The sequence below is a fragment of the Mobula birostris genome, chromosome 12, assembly GCF_030028105.1.
Source record: "Mobula birostris isolate sMobBir1 chromosome 12, sMobBir1.hap1, whole genome shotgun sequence".
NCBI lineage: Eukaryota > Metazoa > Chordata > Chondrichthyes > Myliobatiformes > Myliobatidae > Mobula > Mobula birostris.
The window spans coordinates 23090280-23116924 of record NC_092381.1 but is presented as its reverse complement, the minus strand read 5'-3'; the positions used below and the strand labels follow the sequence as shown (position 1 = coordinate 23116924).

Sequence of the window (26645 nt, the reverse complement as noted above, 5' to 3'; positions counted from 1 at the left end):
TAGCAGCTGCCCCAATTAGCTGAAGTTTCATGGAAATATTTCAAAGGAATAAAAAAGACATACTGCCATTTAACTGAGTAACCATTTATGTATTTAAATGAAATACAAAAGAAATTAGAAACACTGCCAATGCCTCTACAGGTGCTATAAAACTATGTATTCATGTCTAGTAGAGGAATTCATCTGCTGTGTTCATTTGTTTGACTGTAAATGAACAAAATCCACACAGACACCTAGTGCAGATAATGGACTACCTTCATACAATGCTTTAGATGATTGCATCCTCCAAATCGCCATTTTCATTGTAACAATCAAGATGATTGTCGATACCGTCGTAATTCCTAACTAAGTGGTGAAATTTTCATTAGTTTTATTTTTGCTCCCAGCCATGTCTGGCATCTCCAAGCCTGAATGCTTAAAACCATAGTGAGCAAAGCAGATCCGAATTGTTGTACTGCTTATTTCCTACCAACTATCAAAAACACATGCAACTGAAGCTATTTAAAAAGTGGTCACTCCAAGCACGGTGTAGTGTCTAACGGCCAAGCAGGTGCATGCGACTGATGCTAGTTAGAAACTGGCAACAGTCTCCTGCTCCGATTAAGTGGCATAGGGTCCCAAATAAACAAAGGGAATCCCGGCTATTTTCTCGATTTAATTTTAGCTCTTTAAGAGTTGTCCCAAATAAATGGCTGTTGCAATCAACCAATGGCCTAATTAACCAGAATCCATTGTACAAGAAACATTGTGACTTTATGGGGAACTAAGTAGGTGTGAGAAGGCAAAATACTGTGGCTACGTCCACACTATGCCGGATAATTTTGAAAACGCCGGTTTCGAGTAAAAACGACAGGTGTACACACTAAGCGTTTTTCAAAATATCCCTGTCCACACTAACATGGATATTTGGGCGAATCTCCCCTATTGGGCACGCGCAGGACACACAGAAAACAGGCGAAGAGGGAACAGTATACTTAGTGCGCGTTTGTCCAGTTACAGAGTAGAAAAACTTAAAAGGAATTGCTCTTGGCTCTTGCGCAGGATTTAAAACTAAAAAAAAAACAAATACTGGAGCATATGGAGGCCACTGACAGGGAGTTCACGGACAGTATGACCCAGCTGACGATGAACCTTGAAAAACTGACTAACTCTGTTGCATTAATAAAGCACCTTGTCAACTATATAAAACATGCCTGCTTCAGTGTTATCTTGTATTTCCATACAATGTTACATTAGGCTGTTACACATCTATTGTCAGAGAAGTACTTGCATAAATAGGTAAACCATCTTCATACAAGCAAGAACAGAAAACAGGGCAAAGAGAGTATACTTATTTATTCAGTAAGCTATGGGTCAAAGTATTTAGTGAGTACATTTCTAACTCTTCTGGCTTCAGTCTCGTTGCCATCTGTTCTGAGATTGTTAGGTTATGTGGGGGATTGCATTCAAGAAAACAACGAAATGCCACGCTGCGACCATCTGTTTCGGCACGTCATGACAGCGTTTTTAAATAGTCAAAAAAGCTCGCTTTACAATTTAACTCCCACGCCGTTCACACCGACTGCGCGTTATAACAGCCGTACGGCAGTGCTTGCGCAGTACCAAGCGGAAGCAGAAAAAGCATTGTTGTTGTGGTGTTGTCATGACAGCGTTTTTAAATCTCTCCGTTTACCCCGTACACACTACGATGGATATTCGACGTTTTCAGATTTATTCACTCTGGAGACCGTTTCTGAAAATTTCCGTTTTCGGGGAGTGAAAACGCCATTTCAGTGTGGACAGAAGGTCAAAACGAAGAGAAAAAGCTTTGTTTTCAAAATTATCCAGCGTAGTGTGGACGTACCCTGTAACTTCTGCACACAGAGTTGTTTCAGAGACTTCCTGCATTATTGAAGGCTCATTGATTAGCCTTGAACTGCTGAGCCGAGGATGGATACAGTAACCAAATGCCAATGCTTCACAATTAAATGCCACTTGAAATTAAAATACAAAGCAAAGTAACCATGTCTGAAATTTCCATGGTGCTGTAACACTTGCCTTGGTGTGGGACTCCCCTGTTTCAGTCTCACCTGCATAAGCTGCTGGTGTGCAGAATTTAATGATCTAGAAGAATGAGTCATTGTTTAATGATTTCCCAAAACACTTGCCTTGAAGCTGCCCATTTCTAATGAGGAATTTCCATGGTTAACTGTTACAGAAGTTACACTATGGAAACAGGCCATGAATTTAGAGAATCAGGCAGGCAGACAATTGAAATTACACTGACCATCCCTTTTTCCGTTATCCACAAATGTAATTCAGCCTTGAATTTGAAAAGGGTTTCCATTTCAACCACTACATCTCAAGTGAATTTCCCAGCTTCACAATTCCCAGTATGACAACATTTTTCCTGGCCATTTTTTCTCTGGTCCTTATTCTTGACACTTAAAATATTGGAAAGATTCAGGTTTTCCATAATTTAATTAAATTTAAGGTGATTGGAGAAATGTATAGGGAGATGTCAAACGTTAAGTTTATTTCGCAGGGAGTTGGTAACACTTTGCCAGGGGTGGTGTTAGAGCCAGATACATTAGGAATACTTAAGAGACAATTAGATAGGCACATGGATGATGGAAAAAATGGAGGGCTATGTAGGAAGGAAGAGTTAGATTGATCTTAGAAGGCACAATACTGTAACTTCTACACACAGAGTTCCTACAACATTGAAGGCTCATTGATTAGCCTTGAACTGCTGAGCCGAGGATGGATACAGTAACCAAATGCTAATGCTTCACGATTAAATGCCACTTGAAATTAAAATACAAAGCAAAGTAACCAGTGTCTGAAAAGGTCAGAACAACATCATGGGCTGAGGGTCAAAATGTACTATGTTCCCTTTATCATATTAAGCATTTTAATACATCACCAATCAAAGCAATCTTTCTATGAATATACAGCATATTTAAACAATTATCAGTTAAGTCATGCAATTTTATTTTTACAATTTACAAAAGGAACATTAAGGATTTCTTAAACACAAGAGATTCTGCAGGTGCTGGAAATCTTGAGCAACACATATAAAACGCTGGAGGAACTCAACAAGTCAGGCAACGATTTGGAGGCCACTGTTTCGGGCTGAGACACTTCATTGTGATTCCTTGTCGTATTTAAGAGTGTTGATTATGTTCACAAAACCCATGCATCCCTGAGAATGGAGAAGAGCAAAAACATGATGGATTCCGTCTTAAGTGGCACTTCCTCAGCTCTGCACCAGAATATCATTGGCATTAAGTGCCCGTATAAGATCGCTTCACATCCTGCCTAGCTGTGCTCCTAGGATAAGGAGACTAGTGAAAGCCGATAGAGGGTAAAAACACAAGAAGTTCTCAAGAGTTAACAGCTTCCAGTTGTTAACTAGGTAGAGAAAAAAAATCATAAAACCATGAAATTATTTGTCCCATTGAGACTGCTCTGCCATTCCATCATGGCTGATTTATTATCCCTTTCAACACCATTCTTCTGCCTTCTCTCTATAATCTCACAGGACAACAAGTTTTTTCAAAAGTGTTTCTTCCTCAGAATTATTTTTGTTTATGATAGACTGCTTGAAGATGAACGCAAATATAATTTCAGACTACTTGTGTCACATAGGAATTTGGAGAAAGAACAAATTACTAAAACCTGTCCTGCCATGCAGCAGCTGCGCCGCCTAAGCATGCCCAAGCACACCTGGACAAGATAGGAAACTTTTCAGCTTACATTGTAGGCAACATTTTAATTGACTTGAATTATGAATTGAAATAATAAACATAAGTTTATTTAAAAAATGGTACGTAATAGGGAAATTTCATGGTGATTTTCATGATTGGTAGCCCAAAATTCATAAGATACACCTAAAGGTATTCAGGAAGTAAAATCTTTGTTGTCTAGTGTCTTTGACACTCTTACTAATCAAGAACCAATCAACCTCCACCCTAAATATACAAAATGACTTGGCCTCCACAGATGTTTGTGGCATTGAATTCCACAAATTCACCACCCTATAGCGAAAGAAATTCCTCCTCATCTCTGTTCTGAAGGAGGATCCTTGTATTCCGAGACAGTACCCTCTAATCCTAGATTCCCCCACTATATGAAACATCCTCTCCATGTCCACTCTATCCAGGCCTCTCAGTATTCAATAGGTATCACTGAGATCCTCCCTCATTCTTCTAAACTTCAAGGTGTACAGGCCCAGAACCATCAAACACTCCTCAAATGTTAACACTTTCATCCCCATGACCATTCTAGTGACCCCCTTCTGGCCACCCCCTCCAAATCCAGCACATTTTTCTTTGATAAATCACCCCACTGCTCACAAGTGTTTCAATGTTGCCTGGATGAGTGGTTTCTATTCCCAGAGCCGTTAGCCTGCCCGAACAGTCTTGGTGAGAGAATGGGCTGTGGGATGAGGTCACTCACACCCCGACCCATTCCTAATACCGAATGAGCACACGCTGACATTTCCCTGCATGCCAACTTGTTCTTTTTGAACCCTGCCGTTCTCTGGGAGTGTTGTGCGTTAATGATTAGTTAGAAGGGAAAATTTGAAACATGCAAGGCTGCGGTACACCTCGGTAGTAATTCTTTTCTTCAGTTAGAGTAGCTTTTTTTTGGTAGTGAGTTCCGAGGACTGGGAGTTTGCACTTTCAATATTAAAGGACCTTTCAAATGCGTGCAATTGGCAATTAGCCAGGAGTTGCTTCATTAATGATGGGGAAGGCGTATTCTGTATAATTTGGATGAGTGAATCCAGCAATTAATTTTCAATGTTACAAAGGGAGTATCCCTTACTTCAGTGCAGACTTTTTGACGGCAGAGAATAGAAATTCATCGCAATGGTATTCCAGGTAAGGCCGCGCTAACAGGCAGCGGTGAGTGAGTGAGGGGTGAGGATGCCGAGTATCCGTCATTAACAGTCTCTCTGCTGAAGTTTGCGCCCAGACGGAGGGGAGTATTTAGTACCGGAATCACATGAGAAGCCCTGCTGTCCATACATGGGCTGCCGAGGGGAGCTGTCAGAAGGAGCCTCACAGTCTTATTCGTCAGAAAGCACTCCAAGCTGACGAGCGGATAAGAAAGACTCCCAGACACATCGAGCTGGGGGTCTCGGTAATGGGCTTTTCGCTAGCTGTCAGAAACTCTGTAGTGTTTTAGTCCCTCAGTCCCCTCTGCTGCTTAAAAAAGTTAACGGATTGTCAACATCTTCAAACATGACTGAAAGATGCAGCATTTTAAGAACACTTTCGGCCGCCCTGTGTTGTTTCTACCGGAGCTCCTACATTGGATTCAAGGTACAGACTTTCTTAACAGAGAGCGGGATAAGGGAAATTAACGTGGTTTTATTAGTTCTGAGATAGTTGGGTCCCAGACATCAACGGCTGTGAATCTGGAAGAGCGGCGTCTGATGAATAGGGGCGGTTTATATCAGGCCGTGTTTTAATGAGGTTTTGACTTCCAGTCAACCTCTGTGTCACCTGTAGCTGGGAAGACCGCATCTCTATTTCTAGCGGCCGCGTGTGATTCTTTGGTCGTTCAGTCTGAGCCATTAACTTCTTGTTTCTGCACGCCTGGAGTTTCCTTTATCCGCGCGACATCGGGCAACATGCGCTGCTTAGTTTGGCATGCAGTGTTAATACTTAAAATAACTCGGGGAGGTTGTCATGGGAACTTTCCACTTAGTTTGGAGCCAGCTCCTCTCTCGAGTGAGCGTTGCGGTATTCTTAGCGTTGGACGGGGTGCGGGTCCAACAAGCACTAGCTGAGGGAATGGTCCAAAATAACCCATCGCACCACAAGTGAACTGTGCGCTTTAAAAAAAAAAATTCTCGATTTGTTTAAAAATAAAGATTGGACCATTTTAGTCACAAGCTGAAAGGCGTGGGCGTCGGAATCCTGCGGGAAACAGTGATTCACGGGGAGTGAGATGGGAACGGGACTGGAGTCCGAGGTCAGCTTTTTTGAGGGAACAATCAAAAGTTGTTGAGGAGGCCCAACGGCTGTGGGATGCGGTTTTACCCATCACATCGACACAAGCTGCTGGGCTACTCATTTGGGCTACTTGTCTGTACTAAACGTTATAAAAAGAAAAATGACGTTATGAAGTGAGTAACTAATCTCCCCTTGCCTGAGGTAATTACCAACACTTCCAAAGTGCTTTAAGGAATCTGAATACGAATAAATCCACAACAAAACGGAAAATATGACCCCCCCCCCAAAAAAAAACTTCCGGACGGTCCAGAATTTGGCAATGGCGGAACTGGGAGCCCAGCTGGTAGTTCTGTGCAGGGTTGCCAGCGGGAGATGGGAAACCACTGTCCGCCGCGCCAAACGAGGGGTCAGCACGCCTTGGTGATAACGAGATCGCAGAAGTGACCGGCAGGAAGGAAAAGAGCCGGAGGGGGCTGTGTGTGAATTCAGTGGAGCTCCTGGTCTGTGGGGTGTCCCGAGCCGGAGAAGCAGAGGCCAGCCTCGGAACAAAGGCATTTCGAGCCCAGGGTGGGCGGTGGCTGCAGAGAGAGAGAGAGGGGGCGAAGTCCCAGTGTGAAATGATGTGGCCAGTGGTTTCGGGTTACGCAGCGGGAGCCTGAGAACGGAAGCCGGATCCTTTTATCGACTCCGCCATCGCTGGGAAGGGAGACAGGGCAGAGCGTCTTTGTCACTGTTTCCCTGAAGAATTCCCCCACAGTGCAAAAGTCACAGTGAAGGTGTCACACAGAAGTGGCGTGTGCTCTACACTGAAGTTGTACATCTACCTTGTTTCCCAGCCAACCTCTGCACACTGAGCATCACACGCAAAATGCCGGGGGCAGTGAGGCAATATCTACAGGGAGGAACAAACAGTCGACGTTTCCGACTGAAAACCCTTCATCAGGACTGGAATCAAGTGGGCAGAAGTCAGAAACCTCTTCTTACTTCTTGTGTCATCATCCACCTTTCCCTCCCGTTCCTATCAACAATTTTATGTGCCAATAAGATCCACATTCTCGCCTTGTTCTAAATCTATAAGCCCCCCTCCATACATTTACTTTCTGAAAAGACGATCTCTCTACTCCATCTCATCAAACCTACTCATAATCTTAAAAACCTCCCTCCCTAGAATATTATTTATTTATTTATTTATTTAGCGATAAACGTGGAACAGGCACCCAGCCTACCGAGCTCTCTCCCCCCCCCCCCGCTCCAACGCCACCAATTTAATCCCTAGCTTAATCACAGGACAATTTGCAATGACCAAATACCCTACTAATCAATACATGTTTGGACTGCGCGAGGAAATCCATGTGGCACAGGGGGAGAACGTTTAAACTTCCTTTCAGAAGGCACCAGAATTAAACTCCAAACCCCGCCACCTCGAGCAACAGTAGCGATTTAAACCGTGATAAGATGTAGCACACTCATGTTTCTGGAGCAGAGGGTGGCGGTAATGTACCATTAAGCTGGATGCTAACCGCCGTAAAACAAGATACAGACAGCACACTCATGTTTGCTGACTGAGTACATAAGGCATCAACATACGGCAGTTTGGGTGTTTTGAGCAGCGGCCAGTTGTAGATCCGAAGCTCGAGAAGACAGAGCTCACTCAGATTCACCAAATGAGTACGTAAGGCATTGATTCACAGCAGTTTGGTGTTTTGAGCAGTGGCCAATCAGCGATCTTTCATATTTGAGAAGGAGAAACTAAATTCCAATGTGTCGGTATTTCAGTGGAATAAAGGAAATTACAATAGCATGAGAGGGGAACTGGCCAAAGTTGACTGGAAAGGGACAACAGCAGGGAGGACAGCACAGCAGCAATGACTGGAGTTTCTGTGAAAAATGAGGGAAGTGCAAGACAAATATATTCCTAATAAGAAGAAATTTTCAAATGGAAGAAGGACATTACTGTGGCTGACAAGTGAAGTCAAAGCCAAAGTAAAAGCAAAAGAGAGGGCATACAAGGAAGCCAAGTCGTGAGAAGATAGAGGATTGGGGAGCTTTTAAAAACTTGCAGAAGCAAACTAAGAAGGTCATTAGAAAGGAAAATGTGAATTACGAAAGGAAGCTGGCGACTAATATCAAAGAAGATACTAAAAGCTTTTTTAAGTATATAAAGGGTAAAAGAGAGTTGAGGGTAGATGTAGGACCAACAGAAAATGATGCTGGAGATATTGTAATTTGAGATGCAGAGATGGCAGAAGAACTGAATGTGTATTTTGCATCAGTCTTCACAGTCACCTGCAGTATAGCGGACATTGAAGAGTGTCAGGGAAGTGAAGTCTGTGCAGTGGAAATTATGATTGAGAAGGTGCTTAGGAAGCTTAATGGTCTGAGGATGATAAATCTCCTGGATCTGATGGAATGCAGCCTGGGGTTCTGAAGGAAGTAGCTGGAGAGATTGTGGAAGCATTAACAATCATCTTTCAAGAATCGATAGATTCTGTACCAAATGATTGGAAAATTGCAAGTATTATTCCGTTATTTAAGAAGGGTGGGAGGCAGCAGAAAGGAAACTATAGACCTGCTAACCTGACATCAGTGGTTGGGAAGTTGTTGGAATCTATTGTTAGGGATGAGAATACGGAGTACCTGGAGGCACATGACAAGATAGACCAAAGCCAGCATGGTTTCCTGAAAGAAAAATCCTGACTAAGCTACTGCAATTTTTGGAGGAAATTACAAGCAGGGTAGACAAAGGAGATGTAGTAGATGTGGTGTACTTGGATTTTCATAAGGCCTTTGACAAGGTGCCGCACATGAGGCTGCTTAGCAAGATAGGAGCCCATGGAATTACAGAGGAGTTGCAACACATGGGTGGAGCATTGGCTGATCAGCAGAAAACAGAGAGTGGGAATAAAGGGATCCTATCCTGGCTGGCTACCAGTTACCACTGGAGTTCCACAGGGGTCGGTGTTGGGACCACTGCTTTTTATGATGTACGTCAGTGATTTGGACTAGGGTATTAATGGATTTGTGGCTGAATTTGCCGATGATACAAAGATAGGTGGAAGAGCGGGTAGTGTTGAGGAAACAGAGAGCCTGCAGAGAGACTTAGATAGTTTAGGTGAATAGGCAAAGAAGTGGCAAATGAAATACAATGTTGGAAAGTGTATGGTCATGCACTTCGGTGGAAGAAATAAATGTGAAGACTATTATTTAGATGGAGAGAGAATTCAAAACGCAGAGATGCAACGGGGCATGGGAGTCCTTGTGCAGGATTAACCTCCAGGTTGAGTCGGTGAAGAAGGCGAATGCAATGTTGGCATTCATTTCTAGAGGTATAGAATATAAGTGCAGGGATGTGATGTTGAGGCTCTATAAAGCACTCGTTAGACCACACTTGGAGTATTGTGTGCAGTTTTAGGCCACTTATTTTAGAAAGGATATACTGACATTGGAGAGGGTTCAGAGAAGGTTCACGAGAATGATTCCAGGAATGAAAGGGTTACTGTATGAGGAATGTCTGGCAGCTCTTAGGCTGTATTCCCTGGAGTTCAGGAGAATGAGGGGGCCATCTCATAGAAACATTCCGAAAGTTAAAAGGCCTGAACAGATTAGATATGGCAAAGATATTTCCCATAGTAGGGGAGTCTAGGACAAGAGGGCACAATTTCAGGATTGAAGGGTGTCCATATAGAACAGAGATGTGGAGAAATTACTTTAGTCAGAGGCTGGTAAATCTGTGGAATTTGTTGCCACGAGTGGCTGTGGAGGCCAAGTCACTGGGTGTATTTAAGGTGGAGATAGATAGGTTCTTGATTAGCTAGGGCATCAAAGCGTATGAGGAGAAGGCAGGGGAGTGGGGATGACTGGAAGAATTGGATCAGCCCATGATTGAATGCCAGAGCAGACTGGATGGGCTGAATGGCCTACTTCTGCTCCTATATCTTATGATCTTATGGTCTGAAGCATAAGAAGACGTAGCTCACTCAACTTTGCCAATTGAGTACATAAGACATCAACACATGGCAGATTGGTGTTTTGAGCAGCAGCCAACCAGTGATCATGATTGATTGGCAAAAAAATTTAAAATAAGGAAGAGCCAAGCGGAGCAGCCATCGCTAGGGTGGACAATCTCAGAGTGGTGATTCTGAGGCTTCACTCAGAGAGAGTGGAAACTGTAGGTAGATTTTTTTTTCTCCTAGTTTATTTATTGTTTTGCTTCTTTATATTTGCACAGCTGGAACAACAGGGATGCCAGCTAGGATAGTTGAATGCTCCTCTTGCAGGGTACAGGAAGGCAGGGAGACCTTCTGTATCCCCAAAGACTACACCTGTAAGCAGTGCATCCAGCTGCAGCTTCTAACACTCTGCATTAAGGAGTTGGAGCTGGAACTGGATGAACTCTGGATTATTCAGGAGGATGAAGGGGTGACAGACAAGACATATAGAGAGGTAGTTACACCCAAGGTGCAGGAGACAGGAAACCGGGTGACAGGAAGGGGAAAGGGGTTAATGAGCCAGTGCAGAGTACCCCTGCGGCCATCCCCCTCAACAACAGATTACTTTGGATATTGTTGGGGGAGTGACCTAGCAAAGGAAAGTCTCAGCGATTGGATCTCTGGCACTGAGTCTGGCTCTGTGACTAAGGGGCAGCGGGGAGAAGAGTTGAGCTGTGGTGATGGGGGATTCGTTAATTAGGGGAATGGACTGGAGGTTCTGTGGGTGAGAACGAGATTCCCGGATGGTATGTTGCCTCCCGGTTGCCAAGGTCTGGGATATCTCAGATTCAAGTCCTCAGCATTCTTAAGTGGGAGGGTGAGCAGCCAGAGGTTGTGGTCCATGTAGGTACCAATGACATGGGTAGGGAGAGTGACGAGGTTCTGCAAAATGAGTTCAGAGAGTTAGATGCTAAATTAAAGGGCAGGATCTCCAGGGTTGTGATCCCAGGATTGCTACCTATGCCGTGTGCTGGAAAGGCCAGGAAAAAGAAGGAAGGCATCAGATGTTTGGATCATTGAGCTGCCTTCCAGGGAAAATGTATCTGTATAGAAGAAACAGCTAAACTGGAGAAGGACAGATATCCTGGTGAGAAGGTTTGCTAATGCTGCACAGTGGGGTTTAAATGAGGGTTGCAGGGGGGTGGGAACCAGAATGCCAGAATAGTTAGTGGAGAGGTTGTGGAGGCAGACGTGGTTATGGCCTCAGCCAAAGTCAGGAATCAAAAGGTTGAGCACGGTGCAACTAATGTCCTGAGCTGCTTCTGTTTCAATGCAAGAAGTATCATAGGAAAGGCAGGTGAGCTCAGGGCATGGATCAACACATGGAATTATGATATTGTAGCCATTAGTGACTAATGTTTGCAGGAGGGGCAGGACTAGCAGTTCAATATTCCGGGGTTTTGCTGTTGTAGGCACAGCAGAGCTGGAGGAATTAAAGGGAGAGGGGTGGCTTAACTAGTCAAGGAAAATGTCATGACAGTGCTCAGTCAGGACAGACTGGAGAACTCATCTAGTTTATGGATGGAACTGAGAAATAAGAAAGGTATGACCACATTAATGGAGCTATATTATAGACCACCCAACAGTCTGCGGGATTTAGGGGAACAAACTTGTAAAGAAATCGCAGACTGTTGCAAGAATCGTAAGGTTGTTATAGTAGGTGATTTTAATTTTCCACATTTTGACTGGGACTCCCATACAGTAAAAGGGCTGGATGGGATAGAGTTTGTCAAATGTGTTCAGGAAAGTTTCCTTACGTTGAACATAGAAATCCCAACAAGAGCATGTGCTATACTTGATCTCCTATTGGACAACGAGACAGGGCAGGTGACAGAAGTTTGTGTAAGGGAACACTTGCGTCCACTGATCATAATGCCATTCGTTTCAAAGTAAATATGGAAAAAGATGGGTCTGTTAAGATTCTAATTTGGGGATCAGAAAGGATCTGGCAAGTGTGGATTTAGACAGGCTGTTTTCTGGCAAAGGTGTACTTGGTAAATGGGAGGCCTTCAAAAATGAAATTTTGAGAGTACAAAGCTTGTATGTGTCTGTCAGAATAAAAGGTAACGATAACAGATTTAGGGAACTGTGGCTTTCAAGAGATAGGCGCATAGCAGGTAGAAACAAATGAGGTGCTTGTGGAGTTTAAGAAATGCAAGAGAACACTTAGGAAAGAATAAGGAGGGCTAATAGAAGGCATGAGGTTGCTTTGGCAGACAAGTTGAAGGAGAACCCTAAGGGACTCTACAGATATGTTTAGGGCAAAGGATTGCAAAGGACACAATTGGTCCTCTGGAAGATCAGAGTGGTAATCCGTGCATGGAGCCAAAAGAGATGTGGGAGATCTTGAATGGATTTTTTTGCATCTGTAGCTACTTGGAAGACAGACACAGAGTCCATAGAAGTGAAGCAAAGCAGCAGTGGGTCATGGACCCTATTCAGACTACAGAGGAGGTGTTTGTTGTCTTGAGGTAAATTAGGGTGGATAAATCCCCAGGGCTTGACAAGGTGTTTCCTCAGATCCCGTGGAAGGCAAGTGCAGAAATTGCAGGGCTAAAGGGCCTGTTTCTGTGCTGTATTTTTCTATGACTCTGACACATGGCTCATAAAACTAAATTTTACCTTTCAGTACAATGAAACATGTTTCAAGGTTAAACTCAAGTTGACACTGTGCCAGACAGGGAGATGTTCAGGTTAGTGAGCAGAAACCTAGGCAAAAAATTCAGATTTTAAGGAAAGTCATGAGCGAGGAGATGGGCATGGAGAAGTAGAGAGAGAGAATGACAGAATCCAGGATGGTTGAAGTCAGTGGTTGAAGACACCACTGTGAAGTAATTGACAGCAGTGTGGTGGTATGGGGGCAATACCAGTGAATTAGTAATCCTAAAGATTGGCATAGCAATCTGAGGGCACAGGTTCAAATCTCACCACAGCAGCTGTGGAACTTAAAGGAGGCACTATGAACGTTAGCCCAACGCTATTATAGCTTGGGGTAACGGCATTTGGAGTTCAATTCCGGGGACTACTATAAAAATGTTTGTATGATCTTCCCATGAGTATGTAGATTTCCTTGGGGTGCTCTGGTTTGCTCATTCCAAAAACGTACCAGTTAGTAGTTAACATTGTAAATTGCCCTGTGATTAGGCTAGGTTAAATATCGGTGGGTTGCTGGGTGGTGCAGCTCGTTGGGCTGGAGGGCCTGTTCTGAGTAAGTACGTTTGATCATGAGATAAACACAAGAGCTTATGGTTGAAGGAACAGTAGTTCTCTGAGGGTTGATCACTGAAGGAGATTACAAAGATGGGGAGGAGCAAATACACATGGAGTGATTTGGAAACATGGATAATAATTTTAACATCAAGCCTATGTAGCTCAGTAAACATAATGCCAGATTAAAGCATTGAGGCCTAAGAGCAGAAAACAGACTGGTATTCAGCCCCAGCCAAGATCCCCCACCTGAGCCCATTCCATCTACCTGTGTTTAACCCATCTCCATCTTTTCTCACTACTACCATCGGGCAGAAGGTGCAAGAGTCTTGGGTCCCACACCATCAGGTTCAGGAATAGCTGTTGCCCCACAGTCATCGGGCTCCTGGACCAGTGTGGATGACTTCACTTGCCTCAGCACCAAACTGACTCCTCAGCCCACGGATTCACTTCCGGGGACTCTCTAGCTCATGCTCGAGAATTGTTTGTTTAGCCTTTTATTATTTGAACCAGTTGTCCTCTTTTGCACATTGGATATTTGTTGGTCTTTGTTGTGTGCGTTTTCATAGAATCTACTTTCCTGTGGGTGCCCGCAGAAAACGAATCTCAAGGTTGTATATGGTATACTCACTTTGATAATAAATGTATTTTGAATTTTGATAATATGAAATGCAGTTTATGCTGTAGGCAAAAGGGTTTTGTTAAGTTCTGAATAATCACCTAATTAATACAGATGACTGGCTTGGATCAGTATAGCTGAGTGCTCTTCCTCACAGTCTGTGTTTCTCCTGAACTCTGTGGCTTAAACCAAAGTTATAATTCTTAAACCTAGTAAAATATTTTGTTTTGTATTTGATGAAAGCCAGTTACAAAGGTACTCGTGTTAAACTGGTGGAGGTTTCACCTAGTGTAATGTAGACTCCTTCTGTTAGTTCAAAATTATTAATAGCAGCCATGATAAAAATCTATACAGTAGTTCAAATAAAGCGATTTTAGCAAAGTGGCACAGGTGGTGTTGATTTTAAGAACAATTTTAATTCCAAATAAGAAAATAATTCAAATTAACTCCAGATGTGGCGTAGAAATTAATTGTAGATAAATTGCTCCAGTTAGAATTTTCTCATGAGGTGGCTGACCCCGCTAAATGTAATTTGTGCCAATCCCACTCTCTTGCCAATTATGATAACAAGCATTATCCTGGTTTCGTGCTCAAAACCACAAGCATCTACTGGTGGACAGAGTGAGACAAGGAGTCAGTTTGAGTTCAAGCTTAATTGTCATTCAACCATACACGAATACCCATGAATACAGCCAAACGAAACAGAAATACTCCTGGACCAAGGTATAAAGCACAGTACTAACAGTCACACAAAGCACAGGGCGCATATACAGGAAAATGTACAGTCACATAAAAAAAATATTTAGCCCAAGCCCATGAGTGTCAGGTCCTGTAGATTGGTGGTGCATGGCATGTTGTTGGCAAGAACAGGCCTACAGTAGTCCGATCATTACACACTACTGCAGCTGCAGATAGGTAGATAGATAGACATACTTTATTGATCCCGAGGGAAATTGGGTTTCATTACAGTTGCACCAACAAAGAATAGATGAACGCAATGCAGCTTGACTTCCACCCAGCAAGCACTGGCGGGCAGCACTGAGCCAGCACTGGAGGGCCGGCCCCCAACCCGGCCTAGACAACCGCCATACAGATGTAGTAGGCAACCCTGTGTCATGAGGGGCTGCTTCGCACAACAACCTAGGCCATGCAGCTCCCCATCCGATGAACCAGTGACCCGGACTTGCAGTACTCGACATTACCGATGTCCAACACGGTCTTGTGATGAGAAGAAAAATGTCCAAGACAATCATTTGCACCGTTTGTTGGATCATGCACCATGTCCAACGCCTTCCTGCAGCAGGTGGCAACATGGTACGCAGTAAGTCCAGCTCCAAGCTCCACTGCTATCGGGCAACTCACCAGCGGGTTAGAACTGCAGTACTGATGTTCTTTATATCCAACAGTGCCCATGCCCAGCGATCGTAAAAAAGGATGTGAAGGATGAGCAATTACACCTTTGTTTGGACCCAGAGCAGGCACTGTGACCGAGCCCATTGCTATCTTCACCTACCCTGTTCTTGGCCACCAGGAGCAGTGAGACTTTGTTTACCAACAGTCACTCTTTCTTTCTCTCAGAATGGCTCCTTGCCCTCCTCAGACTACCTCTTTGCCCAACCGTTTGGTCATTTTACTCTTGGAAGGGAAGCTTGATGGACACCTAACGGATTTTTGAGATTCTGAAAGGGTTTGATGGATTAAACGAGAAAATATTTCAACTTTGGTTGGAAGAAAAACAGAATAAGTTATAATGAACAAAAGGAGAACTTAGGTGAAATAATAGATCTTGGAACTCTTCCGTTACAGGGCGTAACTAAAGTAGAAAGCACTGATGTATATAGGAGAGGTTAGACAATACAGAGGTTATAGATGATTGTTGTCACGTGAACAAAGTCAACAGAGAGAAGTACTAGCAACAAACATCAAAGTTGCTGGTGAACGCAGCAGGCTAGGCAGCATCTCTAGGAAGAGGTGCAGTCGACGTTTCGGGCCGAGACCCTTCGTCAGGACTAACTGAAGGAAGAGCTAGTAAGAGATTTGAAAGTGGGAGGGGGAGGGGGAGATCCAAAATGATAGGAGAAGACAGGAGGGAGAGGGATGGAGCCAAGAGCTGGACAGGTGAGAGAAGTACTGGTGGATATGAATCAGTCTCTTTATTTGACAAAATGAGATACAGCAGACATCATATTGAGGCCCCTTTCAGAGGGAAAAAGACCTGCTTGACCCAACACTACACAACATTTTGCATGCTAAAGATCAAAGAAAAATTCAGGACAATTCCACATTGACAATGCTTCCTCTGAGCTACACAGCACCCTCACACCTCCCTCTCCGCAGCCACAGTACAAACACCTAAATAACTAACTTAAATCAGCATTGTCTGCTCTTCTCATTAACTGTTGTTCACGGTTCTTAGGAACCCGTCGTTCAAAGCTGCATTTTAATCCACAGTTCATTTTTGAACCTGAAGACCAGTGGCTGAAGTCATTTGCTATATGTGCTAATAAACAAAAACACTCTAACAAAGCTGTGCCAACATTGTGTATTGTTAATTACTGTATATACATCTAGTGGCCACTTTATTAGGTACAGGAGTGTACATGGAGGAAGTGGTTGAGACAGATATGATGGTATCATTTAGGAAGCACTTGGATAGGTGCCTGTAGGGAGGGGACTTAGAGGGGTATATGCCAAATGCAGGATATTGGGCAGACGCTGTGGTCAGCAAAGACTGTTTGGGCCGAAATAAGCTAGTGACACAATTAAACAAATCCCTTTCTGCATTTCCATCCATTCTCTGCATATTCGTGTACCTATCTAAGAGCCTCTCAAACAATGCTATGACTAACCTTTTGCTGTGCCGTACACACTTGATCCTAGGCAGCAATATTTTGAGAAGAGCGGAGGCTATTTACTCTTGAAATATAACTTAATTACATTGGAGAGGGAGGAGAGAATGCGTCAACAGTTGACATCAACATTCCATTTCTAGTGTCAGTTGCTTAACTGGGAATCAAGGCGAAGCTATGCCTGTAAATTAGTAAACTACTGTATTTATTACATACTGGTAATGTCTTCATTTTGATCATAGCTCATAGGAACAGGATGAGGCCATTCATCCCATCAAGTCTGCTCCACCATTCCATCATGGCTGATTTATTATCCCCCCAACCCCATTCTCCTGCCTTCTCCCTGTAACCTTTGACACCCTTACTGATCAAGAACCTATCAACTTCGCTTTAAATGTACCCAATGACTTGGTCTCCATAGTCGCCTGTGAAAATGAATTTCACAGATTCACCTCCCTCTGGCTGAAGAAATTTTCTCCTTATCCCTGTTCCAAATGGACGATCCTTTGTGGCACTCAAAATGGTGGCAGTGTCCCTTGCACTGGTGCAGGGTGTTTGGGTGAAGGCACTCTCTCAGCTTTTGTGAGGAAATTTCTATAGAGTGTAAGGACATCTTCATTAAAATTAGTGTAAGGGGGTTTCGTCTTCTATGTTATTGCGTAGGCTAATCAAAATGGCTTCTTTGTTATGTTATACTTGGGAATGCTTCTTTGATATATTAAACGCTGAGAAAGTTCTTGCGCTAGCAGCTTGTTTTGGGTTAGAGTGATAAGAATATGTGACAAACCAATTGGGATGGTTGTTATGTTTATGGTGTATTTGAAGATACTGTATGCGTGGGGTTTTGGGGGAGAAGGCGGGAGAGAGGGACAGAGGATGGACCAGGTGCTGTGATGTCCGCTAATGGGGTCAGACCCCGAGGAAGGTGTTCGGCGAGGAAAGGAGACGGAGACGGGCTCGTGTGGAGCGTCTGGTCGACCACCATTGTTGGTCCCAGGCAGCCGGTCGAGGTGGTCCGAGGGGTCGCGGGGTGAAGAAGAAGGGTCCTGAGCTCCAACTCTTTGTGCACGAAGAGATTGAACTTTGATAAGTGTGGTGCCTTTTATTTTCCTTTTATATTTTATTCTCTATTAATTATATAGTTCCAGTAATATCTATAAACTGTAAATCATTTAATCGTATCTGGTGTATTGTCTGTTATTTGGGCAGGGTGGGGTACATCACACAGCATCCACACAAACTAATTACCCAGTTTGCCGGGGCCGAGGGCTGTTTCCCTAGACGACAGTGAGCCGAGCAACCCTGAGGCTGGCCAGGGGGGCTACATTAGTTTATTGTTGTATTGTCACATGTACCAAAATACAGTGAAAAGATTGTCTTACACACTGTTCATAATGATCAGGTCATTACACAGTGCAAGGTAAATCAAGCTAGAAACAGACACAATAGTGTAGCTTTAGGATGATAATGTGGTAAATTGGATCAGCAAGTTTGCTGATGATACAAAGATTGGAGGTGTAGTAGACAGTGAGGAAGGTTTTCAGAGCCTGCAGAGGTCTGAAAAATTGACAAGTGTGAGGTATTGCATGTTGGAAGGACAAACCAACGTAGAACATACAGGGTTAATGGTAAGGCACTAAGGAGTGCAGTGGAACAGAGGGATCTGGGAATACAGATACAAAATTCCCTAAAAGTGTCGTCACAGGTAGATAGGGTCATAAAGAGAGCTTTTGGTACATTGGCCTTTATTAATCGAAGTATTGAGTATAAGAGCTGGAATGTTATGATGAGGTTGTATAAGGCATTGGTGAGGCCGAATCTGGAGTATTGTGTTCAGTTTTGGTCACCAAATTACAGGAAGGATATAAATAAGGTTGAAAGAGTGCAGAGAAGGTTTACAAGGATGTTGCCGGGACTTGAGAAACTCAGTTACAGAGAAAGGTTGAATAGGTTAGGACTTTATTCCCTGGAGTGTAGAAGAATGAGGGTAGATTTGATAGAGGTATATAAAATTATGATGGGTATAGATAGAGTGAATGCAAGCAGGCTTTTTCCACTGAGGCAAGGGGAGAAAAAAACCAGAGGACATGGGTTAAGGGTGAGGGGGGAAAAGTTTAAAGGGAACATTAGGGGGGGCTTCTTCACACAGAGAGTGGTGGGAGTATGGAATGAGCTGCCAGACGAGCTGGTAAATGCGGGTTCTTTTTTAACATTTAAGAATAAATTGGACAGATACATGGATGGGAGGTGTATGGAGGGATATGGTCCGTGTGCAGGTCAGTGGGACTAGACAGAAAATGGTTCGGCACAGCCAAGAAGGGCCAAAGGGCCTGTTTCTGTGCTGTAGTTTCTATGGTTCTATGGTTCTAGACGTGTGAGATTGGAGGGATATGGACCCCATACAGGCAGACTGGATTTGTTTAATTCCGCCTCATGATAGAAGACCATAAGACATAGGAGTGGAATTAGGCCATTCAGCCCATCAAGTCTGCTCTGCCATTCCATATCCCACTCCAACCCATACACCTGCCTTCTCACCATATCTTTCAATGCCCTGACTGATCAGGAAACGATCAACTTCCGCCTTAAATATATGCACAGACGTGGCCTCCACTGCAATCTGTGACAGAGCATTCCACAGATTCACTACTCTCTCGCTAAAAAAAAAATTTGTCCTTACCTCTGTTCTAAAGGGTCACCTCTCAAATTTGAGGCTGTGTCCTCCAGTTCTGGATACCCCCACCATAGGAAATATCCTCACCACATCCACCCTATCTCGTCCTTTCAACATTTGGTAGGTTTCAATGAGATCCCCCTGCATTCTCCTAAATTCCAGTGAGTACAGGCCCAAAGCTGCCAAATGCTCCTCATATGTTAACCCCTTCATTCCCAGAATCACCCTTGTAGATCTCCTCTTGTTTCTCTCCTATGACAGAACATCCTTTCTGAGATATGGGGCCCAGATCTGTTGACAATACTCCAAATGTGGCCTAACTAGTGTGTTTTAAAGGCTCAGCATTATCTCCTTGCTTTTATATTCTATCCTCCTTGAAATAAGTGACAATATTGCATTTACCTTCTTTACCACAACCCGTGAATTAACCTTCTGGGAGTCTTGCATGGGGACTTCCAAGTACCTCTGCACCTCTGATGTTTGAATTTTCTCCCCATTTAGATAATACTCCACACTAGTGTTCCTTTTACCAAAATGCATCATCATACATTTCCCAACACTGTATTCCATCTGCCTCTTTTTTGCCCATTCTTCCAATTTGTCTAAGTCTTGCTGAAATTGCATTGCTTCCTCAGCACTACCTACCCCTCCACCTATCTTCGTATCATCCACAAGCTTTGCCACAAAGCCATTAATTCCATTATCTAAATCATTGACAAACAACGTGAAAAGTAGCGGTCCCAATACTGACCCCTGAGGAACACCACTAGTCACTGGGAGCCAACCAGAAAAGGCCCCTTTTATTCCCACTTGCTGCCTCCTGCCTGTCAGCCATTCCACTATCCTTGCCAGTATCCAATTCCCCAGGGACCATGCCAGAATCAAGTAATTCTTGAAAGATCACGACCAATGAATCTGTTATCTCTTCAGCAATCTCTCTCAGGACTCTAGGTTGAAGTTCATCTGGCCCGGGTGACTTACCCACCTTAAGACCTTTGAGTTTGCCTAGCACTTTTCCCTTGGTGATCGCAATGGCACAAACATCATGTACGTTAGCTCAAAGAGGATATATATTCCCTGCCTCGTGTAGTTTTCTGGGGTCTGTTTTGTATTCGGGTGTGTGGGAGAATCCCTAGTCTGGGTTAAATTAACAGGGAGTGTTTGGCCCTAATTAATTTATATATGATATAGTTAAAATTATATAGTGCTACACATCCCCTGTTTATTTAACAGGTGCCAAGTTAGCATTGCAGCTAGCAAACACGAGGAATTCTGCAGATGCTGGAATTTCAAGCAACACACATAAAAATTGCTGGTGAACGCAGCAGGCCAGGCAGCATCTATAGGAAGAGGTACAGTCGACGTTTCCGGCCGAGACCCTTCGTCAGGACTCAAGTTGGTCCTGATGAAGGGTCTCGGCCCGAAACGTTGACTGTACCTCTTTCTATAGATGCTGCCTGGCCTGCTGCGTTCACTAGCAATTTTTGTGTGTGTCGATAGCAGTTAGCAAGATGGTATTGCAGCTCGGGACATTCCGAATTTCAGAGTTCAATTCTGACGTCACTTATAAGGAGTTGCTGTACACCCTCCCTGGGGAATGCATTGGTCATCTCCAGTTCCCGCCCGCAGTCCAAAGACATACCAGTAAGTAGGTTAATTGGTCATTGTAAACTGTCCTGTGGTTAGGCTGGTGTTAAGTAGGTGGACAGTGAGGCTCGTTGGGCTGGGAGGGTCGGTTCCAATCTCTGTCTATAAACGTAAATAAATAAAATTAAATAAGTAATGCAAAGAAGGAGCAAAAGTAGTGAGGTAGTGTTCATGGGTCTATTTACCGTACAGAAGTCTGATGATAGAGGGGAAGAAGCTGTTCCTAAGATGTGGAGTGTATCTCTTCAAGCTCCTGTACCTCCTTTTTGATGGTAGCAATTACAAGAGGGCATCTCTTGAGTGATGTGGTCCTCAGTGATGGATACCGTCTTTTTGAAGCATCACCTTTTGAAGATGTCCTCAAATGTGGGGAGGCTGGTGCCCATGACAGGGCTGGCTGAGTTTACAACCTTTAGCTGCCTTTTCCGAACTCCTGCCTTCAGGAAGTCCAGGCCTTTGGTTTTGCTAGTTCAGTAAACTTAACTTCAGAGCCACTGTGCACTGTGATAAAGTGAGCAAACCTACGGCCATAACAAAGATGTATCAATGCCTTACAGCTGTTGCCATTTTAACAGAAAAGACACTGACAATATTGTAACATTAAATCAGCAAAAATATTGTCATAATACTAAAAATCTTGTTGCTGCTTAGATACTTTTATCAGAAGGCACAGATACGGTGACACAGGACAATCAATACATTAGAAACATTCTGTTATTGGTAAAAACAGTTGGATGAGAGTGATTTTTAAAGCAAACGCTGACATCGAGCCAAGCACAAAGATTAGCTGAGCTAATAAATAAACGTAAATGAATTATCAGCTCATTGTTGGTAATGGAGAGGAAGTTGGATCAGGAATGATAATCGACTCATCAAGCTTAATATTAGACTGGACCACGTGAGCACAGGCAAGCAGAATTAGAGGCACGTACGCCACCCTTCACAGGGTCTAATTATAGATAGATTTGTACACATACACATATATATTTATATATAAAATGAATATACACTCACATGTACACATAGATATATTTACAGAACGTAATGAAAATGTGACTTCCCGCTCCCCATTGTCTTGCTCCTGAGTTTAAGTGTGGGCTGAATGAAAGCTACTGCAGTCAATCATCCTGCAAGGTAAAATGATGAGGTTAAATATAATTATCCATTTTGTTAAATCTCCAAGCAACTAACTCCTGGGCAAATACACTGCCTGCAGCCCAAAAGAGGTGTGAACAGATCTCATATTAGCATCCAAAGTATACAGCAAAGGAAATTAATTTTTTGTTTGAAACCTATTATAATTGAGTCATCGGTGGGCAAATAAAAGCATCAGCAGCAGGGCAGGAACAGATGCCATCTTGTAAGAGAACAGGGAGCGAAGTGGTTAGTTAATGCTCAGTAGTATTGGCTCATTTAAAGTCAGAGGACTTTCAACTGCTAAATATTAACAGATCGACCCAGTGCAGTCTCCTACAGCTACTGATTAGAGATGGAAAAAGATGGGTATAGGGTTAGCTGGAATAATGGGTTCATAACCCGTCAAGTTTTGTTTTCATAAGCCATCCTGACTAAACGAGAAAGCTGATTGACGTGTGGGACTGCTCGCAGCCAGTACTGGATCGAGAAACATCAGACGGGTTCTAACCAACTCATTTGTGTTCCGTCTTTCTTTTCTAGTTCTCAAAAGAGAGATACATAATGGATTCAACGCCCGAGAAGCTGCGGAAAGAGCTGGAGGAGGAACTGAAATTGAACAGTGAAGACCTACGAAGTCACGCCTGGTACCATGGTCGCATTCCCAGGAAGGTGGGTCTCCTTTTCAGCTGCAGTGAGATGAGGCTCTTTTCTTTTTAATGCTTTGGAATTGGTTTATTACTGTTGGGAAGTCTACGGTCATGCACTTAAGTAGAAAAAGACTATTTTCAAAACAGGGAGCAAACTCAGGAATCAGAGGTGCAAAGGGACCTGACAGCCCTCGGGCAAGATTCCCTAAAAGTTCACCTGCAGGTTGAGTCGGTAGTAAAGGTTCACCCGCCGGTTGAGTCGGTAGTAAAGGAGGCAAATGCAGTCTTGGTGTTCATTGTGGGAATCTTTGCTACAGATGGCTGTGGAGGACCAGGCTTTGGGTGTATGTCAACCACACGGTTACAATAAACCTTGCGGTGAGTAGCAAAGTAGTGTCGTGGTTAGTGCAACACAACAGCACCAGCTGTAAGACTGGGATTCAATTCCTGCTACTGTCTGCAAGGATTTGATCACACAAGTTTCCCCTGCATCTTCCCCTTTCCTCCCATGTTCCAAAGATGTACAGTTAGGTTCAGTGAGTTGTTGGTGCCAGAAACGTGGTGTCACTGGCTGGCTGCCCAGCATAACCCTCACTGATTTGGTTTGGTGCAAAACGACGAATTTCATCCTACGTTCGTGATAAATAAAACTAATCTTTATCTTTACCATTAATCTTGTCTTTCAACCTTACCACAATCTCAACAAGTCCTCCCAGGCTGTAGCACAAGCCTCCACACTCAGGGCAATACATAGTTGCCAGCTACCCCTTGCAGATCAGAGCACCTAAAGGAAACTTTCAGAGTGACAGAGAGACTCCACACTGAAACCTGGCACCAAGGTCGGGACTGAACCCAGATGTGGCACTGTGTGGCAGCAGCTATGCCTCTGACCATAAGACATCAGAGCAGCTCTCGAGACTGACCCCACACCATGTTTAAACCAGGGCCTCTCATCCGTCAACCTGGTCTAGTGGGGCTCTTCACTCAGAATAGTAAGTGTCTGGCACTCCTACAGAAGCCTCTGCTGGGTCAACTAGAGGTTTCAGAATGGATAAATATTTATTCAGTAAGTTTATCAAAGAACAACAAGTGTGGAGCCAAGGTGCATAAATAGATCTGTGAGCCACAACATGGAGTATATTTGGGACTAAATTGCTTCCCTTGTGCCTAATGGTCCATTTGACTTTGTTTCCTGCTGTAGATGGAAACACAAGATTAGCAACCAGATTCTTGAGGACCTAGAACAAAAAACAAACCGCGGGAGGAACTGAGCAGGTTGAGCTGCATCTGTAGGGGAAAAGGAACAGTCGATGTTTTGGATCAGACCCTGCACTGAAACTCAGCTCAACCCACTGAGATCCTCCAGCAGATGGATTGTTGCTCCAGATTCCAACTGTACTCCTGTAAGCCTGGATACATTGGGAGCAGCTCTGATGAGAGGGAATGGGATTTTGAGCAGTGGTACCATGAATAGATAAGAGACTGTCCTGAATGAGGCTCAGAAACAGTTGTTACCCTTCAACTATCAGGCTGCTGAACCAGCATGGTAACTTCACTCACTACAACTCTGACTGATGGACGACCTATGGACTCACTTTCGAGTCTCTACAACTCACGTTCTCAGTGTTATTTATTTACTATTATTATTATTATTGTATTTGCACAGTTTGTCTTATTTTGCACACTGGTTGTTTATCAGCCTCTGTACGTAGGTTTACAGTTCTGTGCAAAAGCCTTAGGCACGTATATATAGCTAAGGCTTTTGCACAGAACTATATTTATCAACGTACAGCAGAGATGTCGGGAATGGCGAGGGTGGAGCACTGCGGGAGGGGTGTGGGTAAGTGGCAGGGACAGAGTGCCAGGGCAGGGGATGGTGTGGGTGCAGACACACCCAGCCCTGAGACATTGGCAAGGTCAATTAATTCCAAACAATTGGTTTATTGATCATTACAAAATGTTTCTCCGGTGTTTCCCCTTTTCCCAACCATGATTTCCCTCTCCCTGCCTCCTTCCCACTCTCAGTCCACAACAAAGACACATATCAAGATCAGGTTTATCATCACTCACGTATGTCATGAAATTGTCTTTTCCTTTGTGGCAGCAGTACAGTGCAATACATAAAATTACTACAGTACTGTGCAGCAGTTTTAGGTACCTTAGCTCTCTATACTGTATATGCCTAAGACTTTGCTCAGTAGTGTATATGTACTTTGATAATAAATTTATTTTGAACTTTCAACTTGAACTTCTTAAGTATTTGTGTTTTTAGGTGGCAGAAACTCTGATTCAGAGAGATGGAGACTTCCTCATCCGTGACTGCCTTTCTAGCCCCGGAAACCATGTCTTGACCTGTCAGTGGAAGAATGCCCCTCATCATTTCATGATCAACAGAGTGCTCGTCCGCCTGAACGAAGGCTACTCCCGCTTGCAGTACCAGTTTGAGCGAGATAGCTTTGACAGCATCCCCGCCTTGGTCAGGTGCTACGTGGGGAACCGCAAGCCGATCTTCGAGCAGGTGGGGGCCATCATTTTCCAGCCGGTAAATCGGACACTCCCGCTGAGGTGTGTGGAGGAAAAATACAGCATGACTCCTGTGGTCAAGGAACAGTTCAGCCAAGTGCCGAGTGGGAAGTCAGACACAGCGAAGAGGCTGAGCTTGAACATGTCAAATGGCTCCAGTCAGGACCACAGTTTGTCGCCAGGAAATCTTCTGAGGTGGGTTACCTGAAAGAAACTAACCCTTTTCTTTGCTCATGATTAAGTCTCTACTTAAGAAAGTATTCTAGTTAACAGGATCAATTTTAAAATCAGGCTGTACTTGATCAAGATATTTGATTGGCTTCCATTGTGGTTGATGTGGGATTGGTTTATTCGTTAGCACATGTATTGAGATATAGTGGAAAAATCATACAGAATACTTCAAAAACATAAATATTTTGAGGGAGTACAAGAGAAGTGCAGGAACAGTGTATGGTGTCACAGTTACAGAAAAAATGCAGTGCAGGCAGACAGTGGGGTGCAAAGTCCGTGCCCGGTAGATTGTGAAGACAAGTGAATGTGGAAACAGAGAAAAAGAAATATAACCTGAGGTAGTGTTAAGGTTTGTCAGGTTGTTTCAGGAACCTGTTAGCAGAGGGGAAGAAGCTGTTATGAAACCTTGAGGTATAGCTGCTGAGGCTCCTGTAGCCACTACCTGATTGGCAGCATGGAGGAGAGGCCCTGGCCCAGATGTGAGAGGGCTTTGTCCCTCATGATGGACGTTGTCTCCCTGAGACCTCTCCACTTGCAGGATAGAGGGGCGCATTTCAAAACAGAGATGCGGAGAAATTTCTTTACCCAAAGGGTGGTAAATTTGTGGGATTTGTTGCCACATGTAGCTGCGGAGGCCAGGTCGTTGGGTGTATTTAAGGCAGAGATTGATAGGCTCTTGATTGGACATGGCATCAAAGGTTACGGGGAGAAGGCCAGGGACTGGGGTTGAGGAGGAGATAGAAAAAAGGATCAGCCATGATTGAATAACACAGCAGACTCAATGAGCCAGATGGCCTAATTCTGCTCCTATGTCTTATGGCCTTATGGAGTCAGAGATCTGCTGAACAGTATTAAAACAGTGGGATTGAAGCTGTCCTTGAGCCTGATGATGTGTGCTTTTGTATCTTCTGCCCAATAGAAGGAGGAAGAAGAGAAAATGTCTGGGGTAGATGCCGGCTTTGATTACACTGGCTGCTTTAGTTCTTTGAAGTGCAAGCTGTGGCCTTCAGCATCTGCATTGCAGGGTTTTGAACAAGGTGGCTATGTATGGATGCACTGGTTTTCATCTTCATAGATTGCAGCATGGTTCTCACAGGTTAGAACAAAATATACTTAACCCCACTATTTAGGAAAGGAGGGAGAGAGAAAACAGGGACCCGTTGTCAGGCTAACA

At 43.8% G+C, this 26645-nt stretch overlaps 1 protein-coding gene and 1 long non-coding RNA gene across 9 annotated transcripts in view; one reads left to right on the top strand and one right to left on the bottom strand.

Annotated features, from left to right (window-relative positions):
* Positions 1-26645, top strand: part of bcar3 (BCAR3 adaptor protein, NSP family member) — a 209905-nt gene that overhangs the window by 161374 nt on the left and 21886 nt on the right. For 4 of the 7 annotated variants that reach the window (XM_072273465.1, XM_072273466.1, XM_072273468.1 and 1 more), the window contains 2 exons: positions 22611-22739; positions 24990-25435. In XM_072273465.1, the coding sequence (XP_072129566.1) occupies positions 22611-22739; positions 24990-25435 (575 nt within the window). Of the gene's footprint in view, positions 1-4788; positions 4869-5010; positions 5313-6879; positions 6904-22610; positions 22740-24989; positions 25436-26645 lie in introns of those variants that run through there. The other 3 variants (XM_072273471.1, XM_072273470.1, XM_072273469.1) reach the window with 3 other exon arrangements.
* Positions 3037-26645, bottom strand: part of LOC140205787 (uncharacterized) — a 51461-nt gene continuing 27852 nt past the window's right edge. For both annotated transcript variants that reach the window (XR_011887969.1, XR_011887968.1), the window contains 3 exons: positions 21948-22060; positions 21119-21454; positions 3037-3184 (listed from right to left, as the gene is read on the bottom strand). This is a non-coding gene — a long non-coding RNA (uncharacterized lncRNA). The remainder of the gene's footprint in view (positions 3185-21118; positions 21455-21947; positions 22061-26645) is intronic.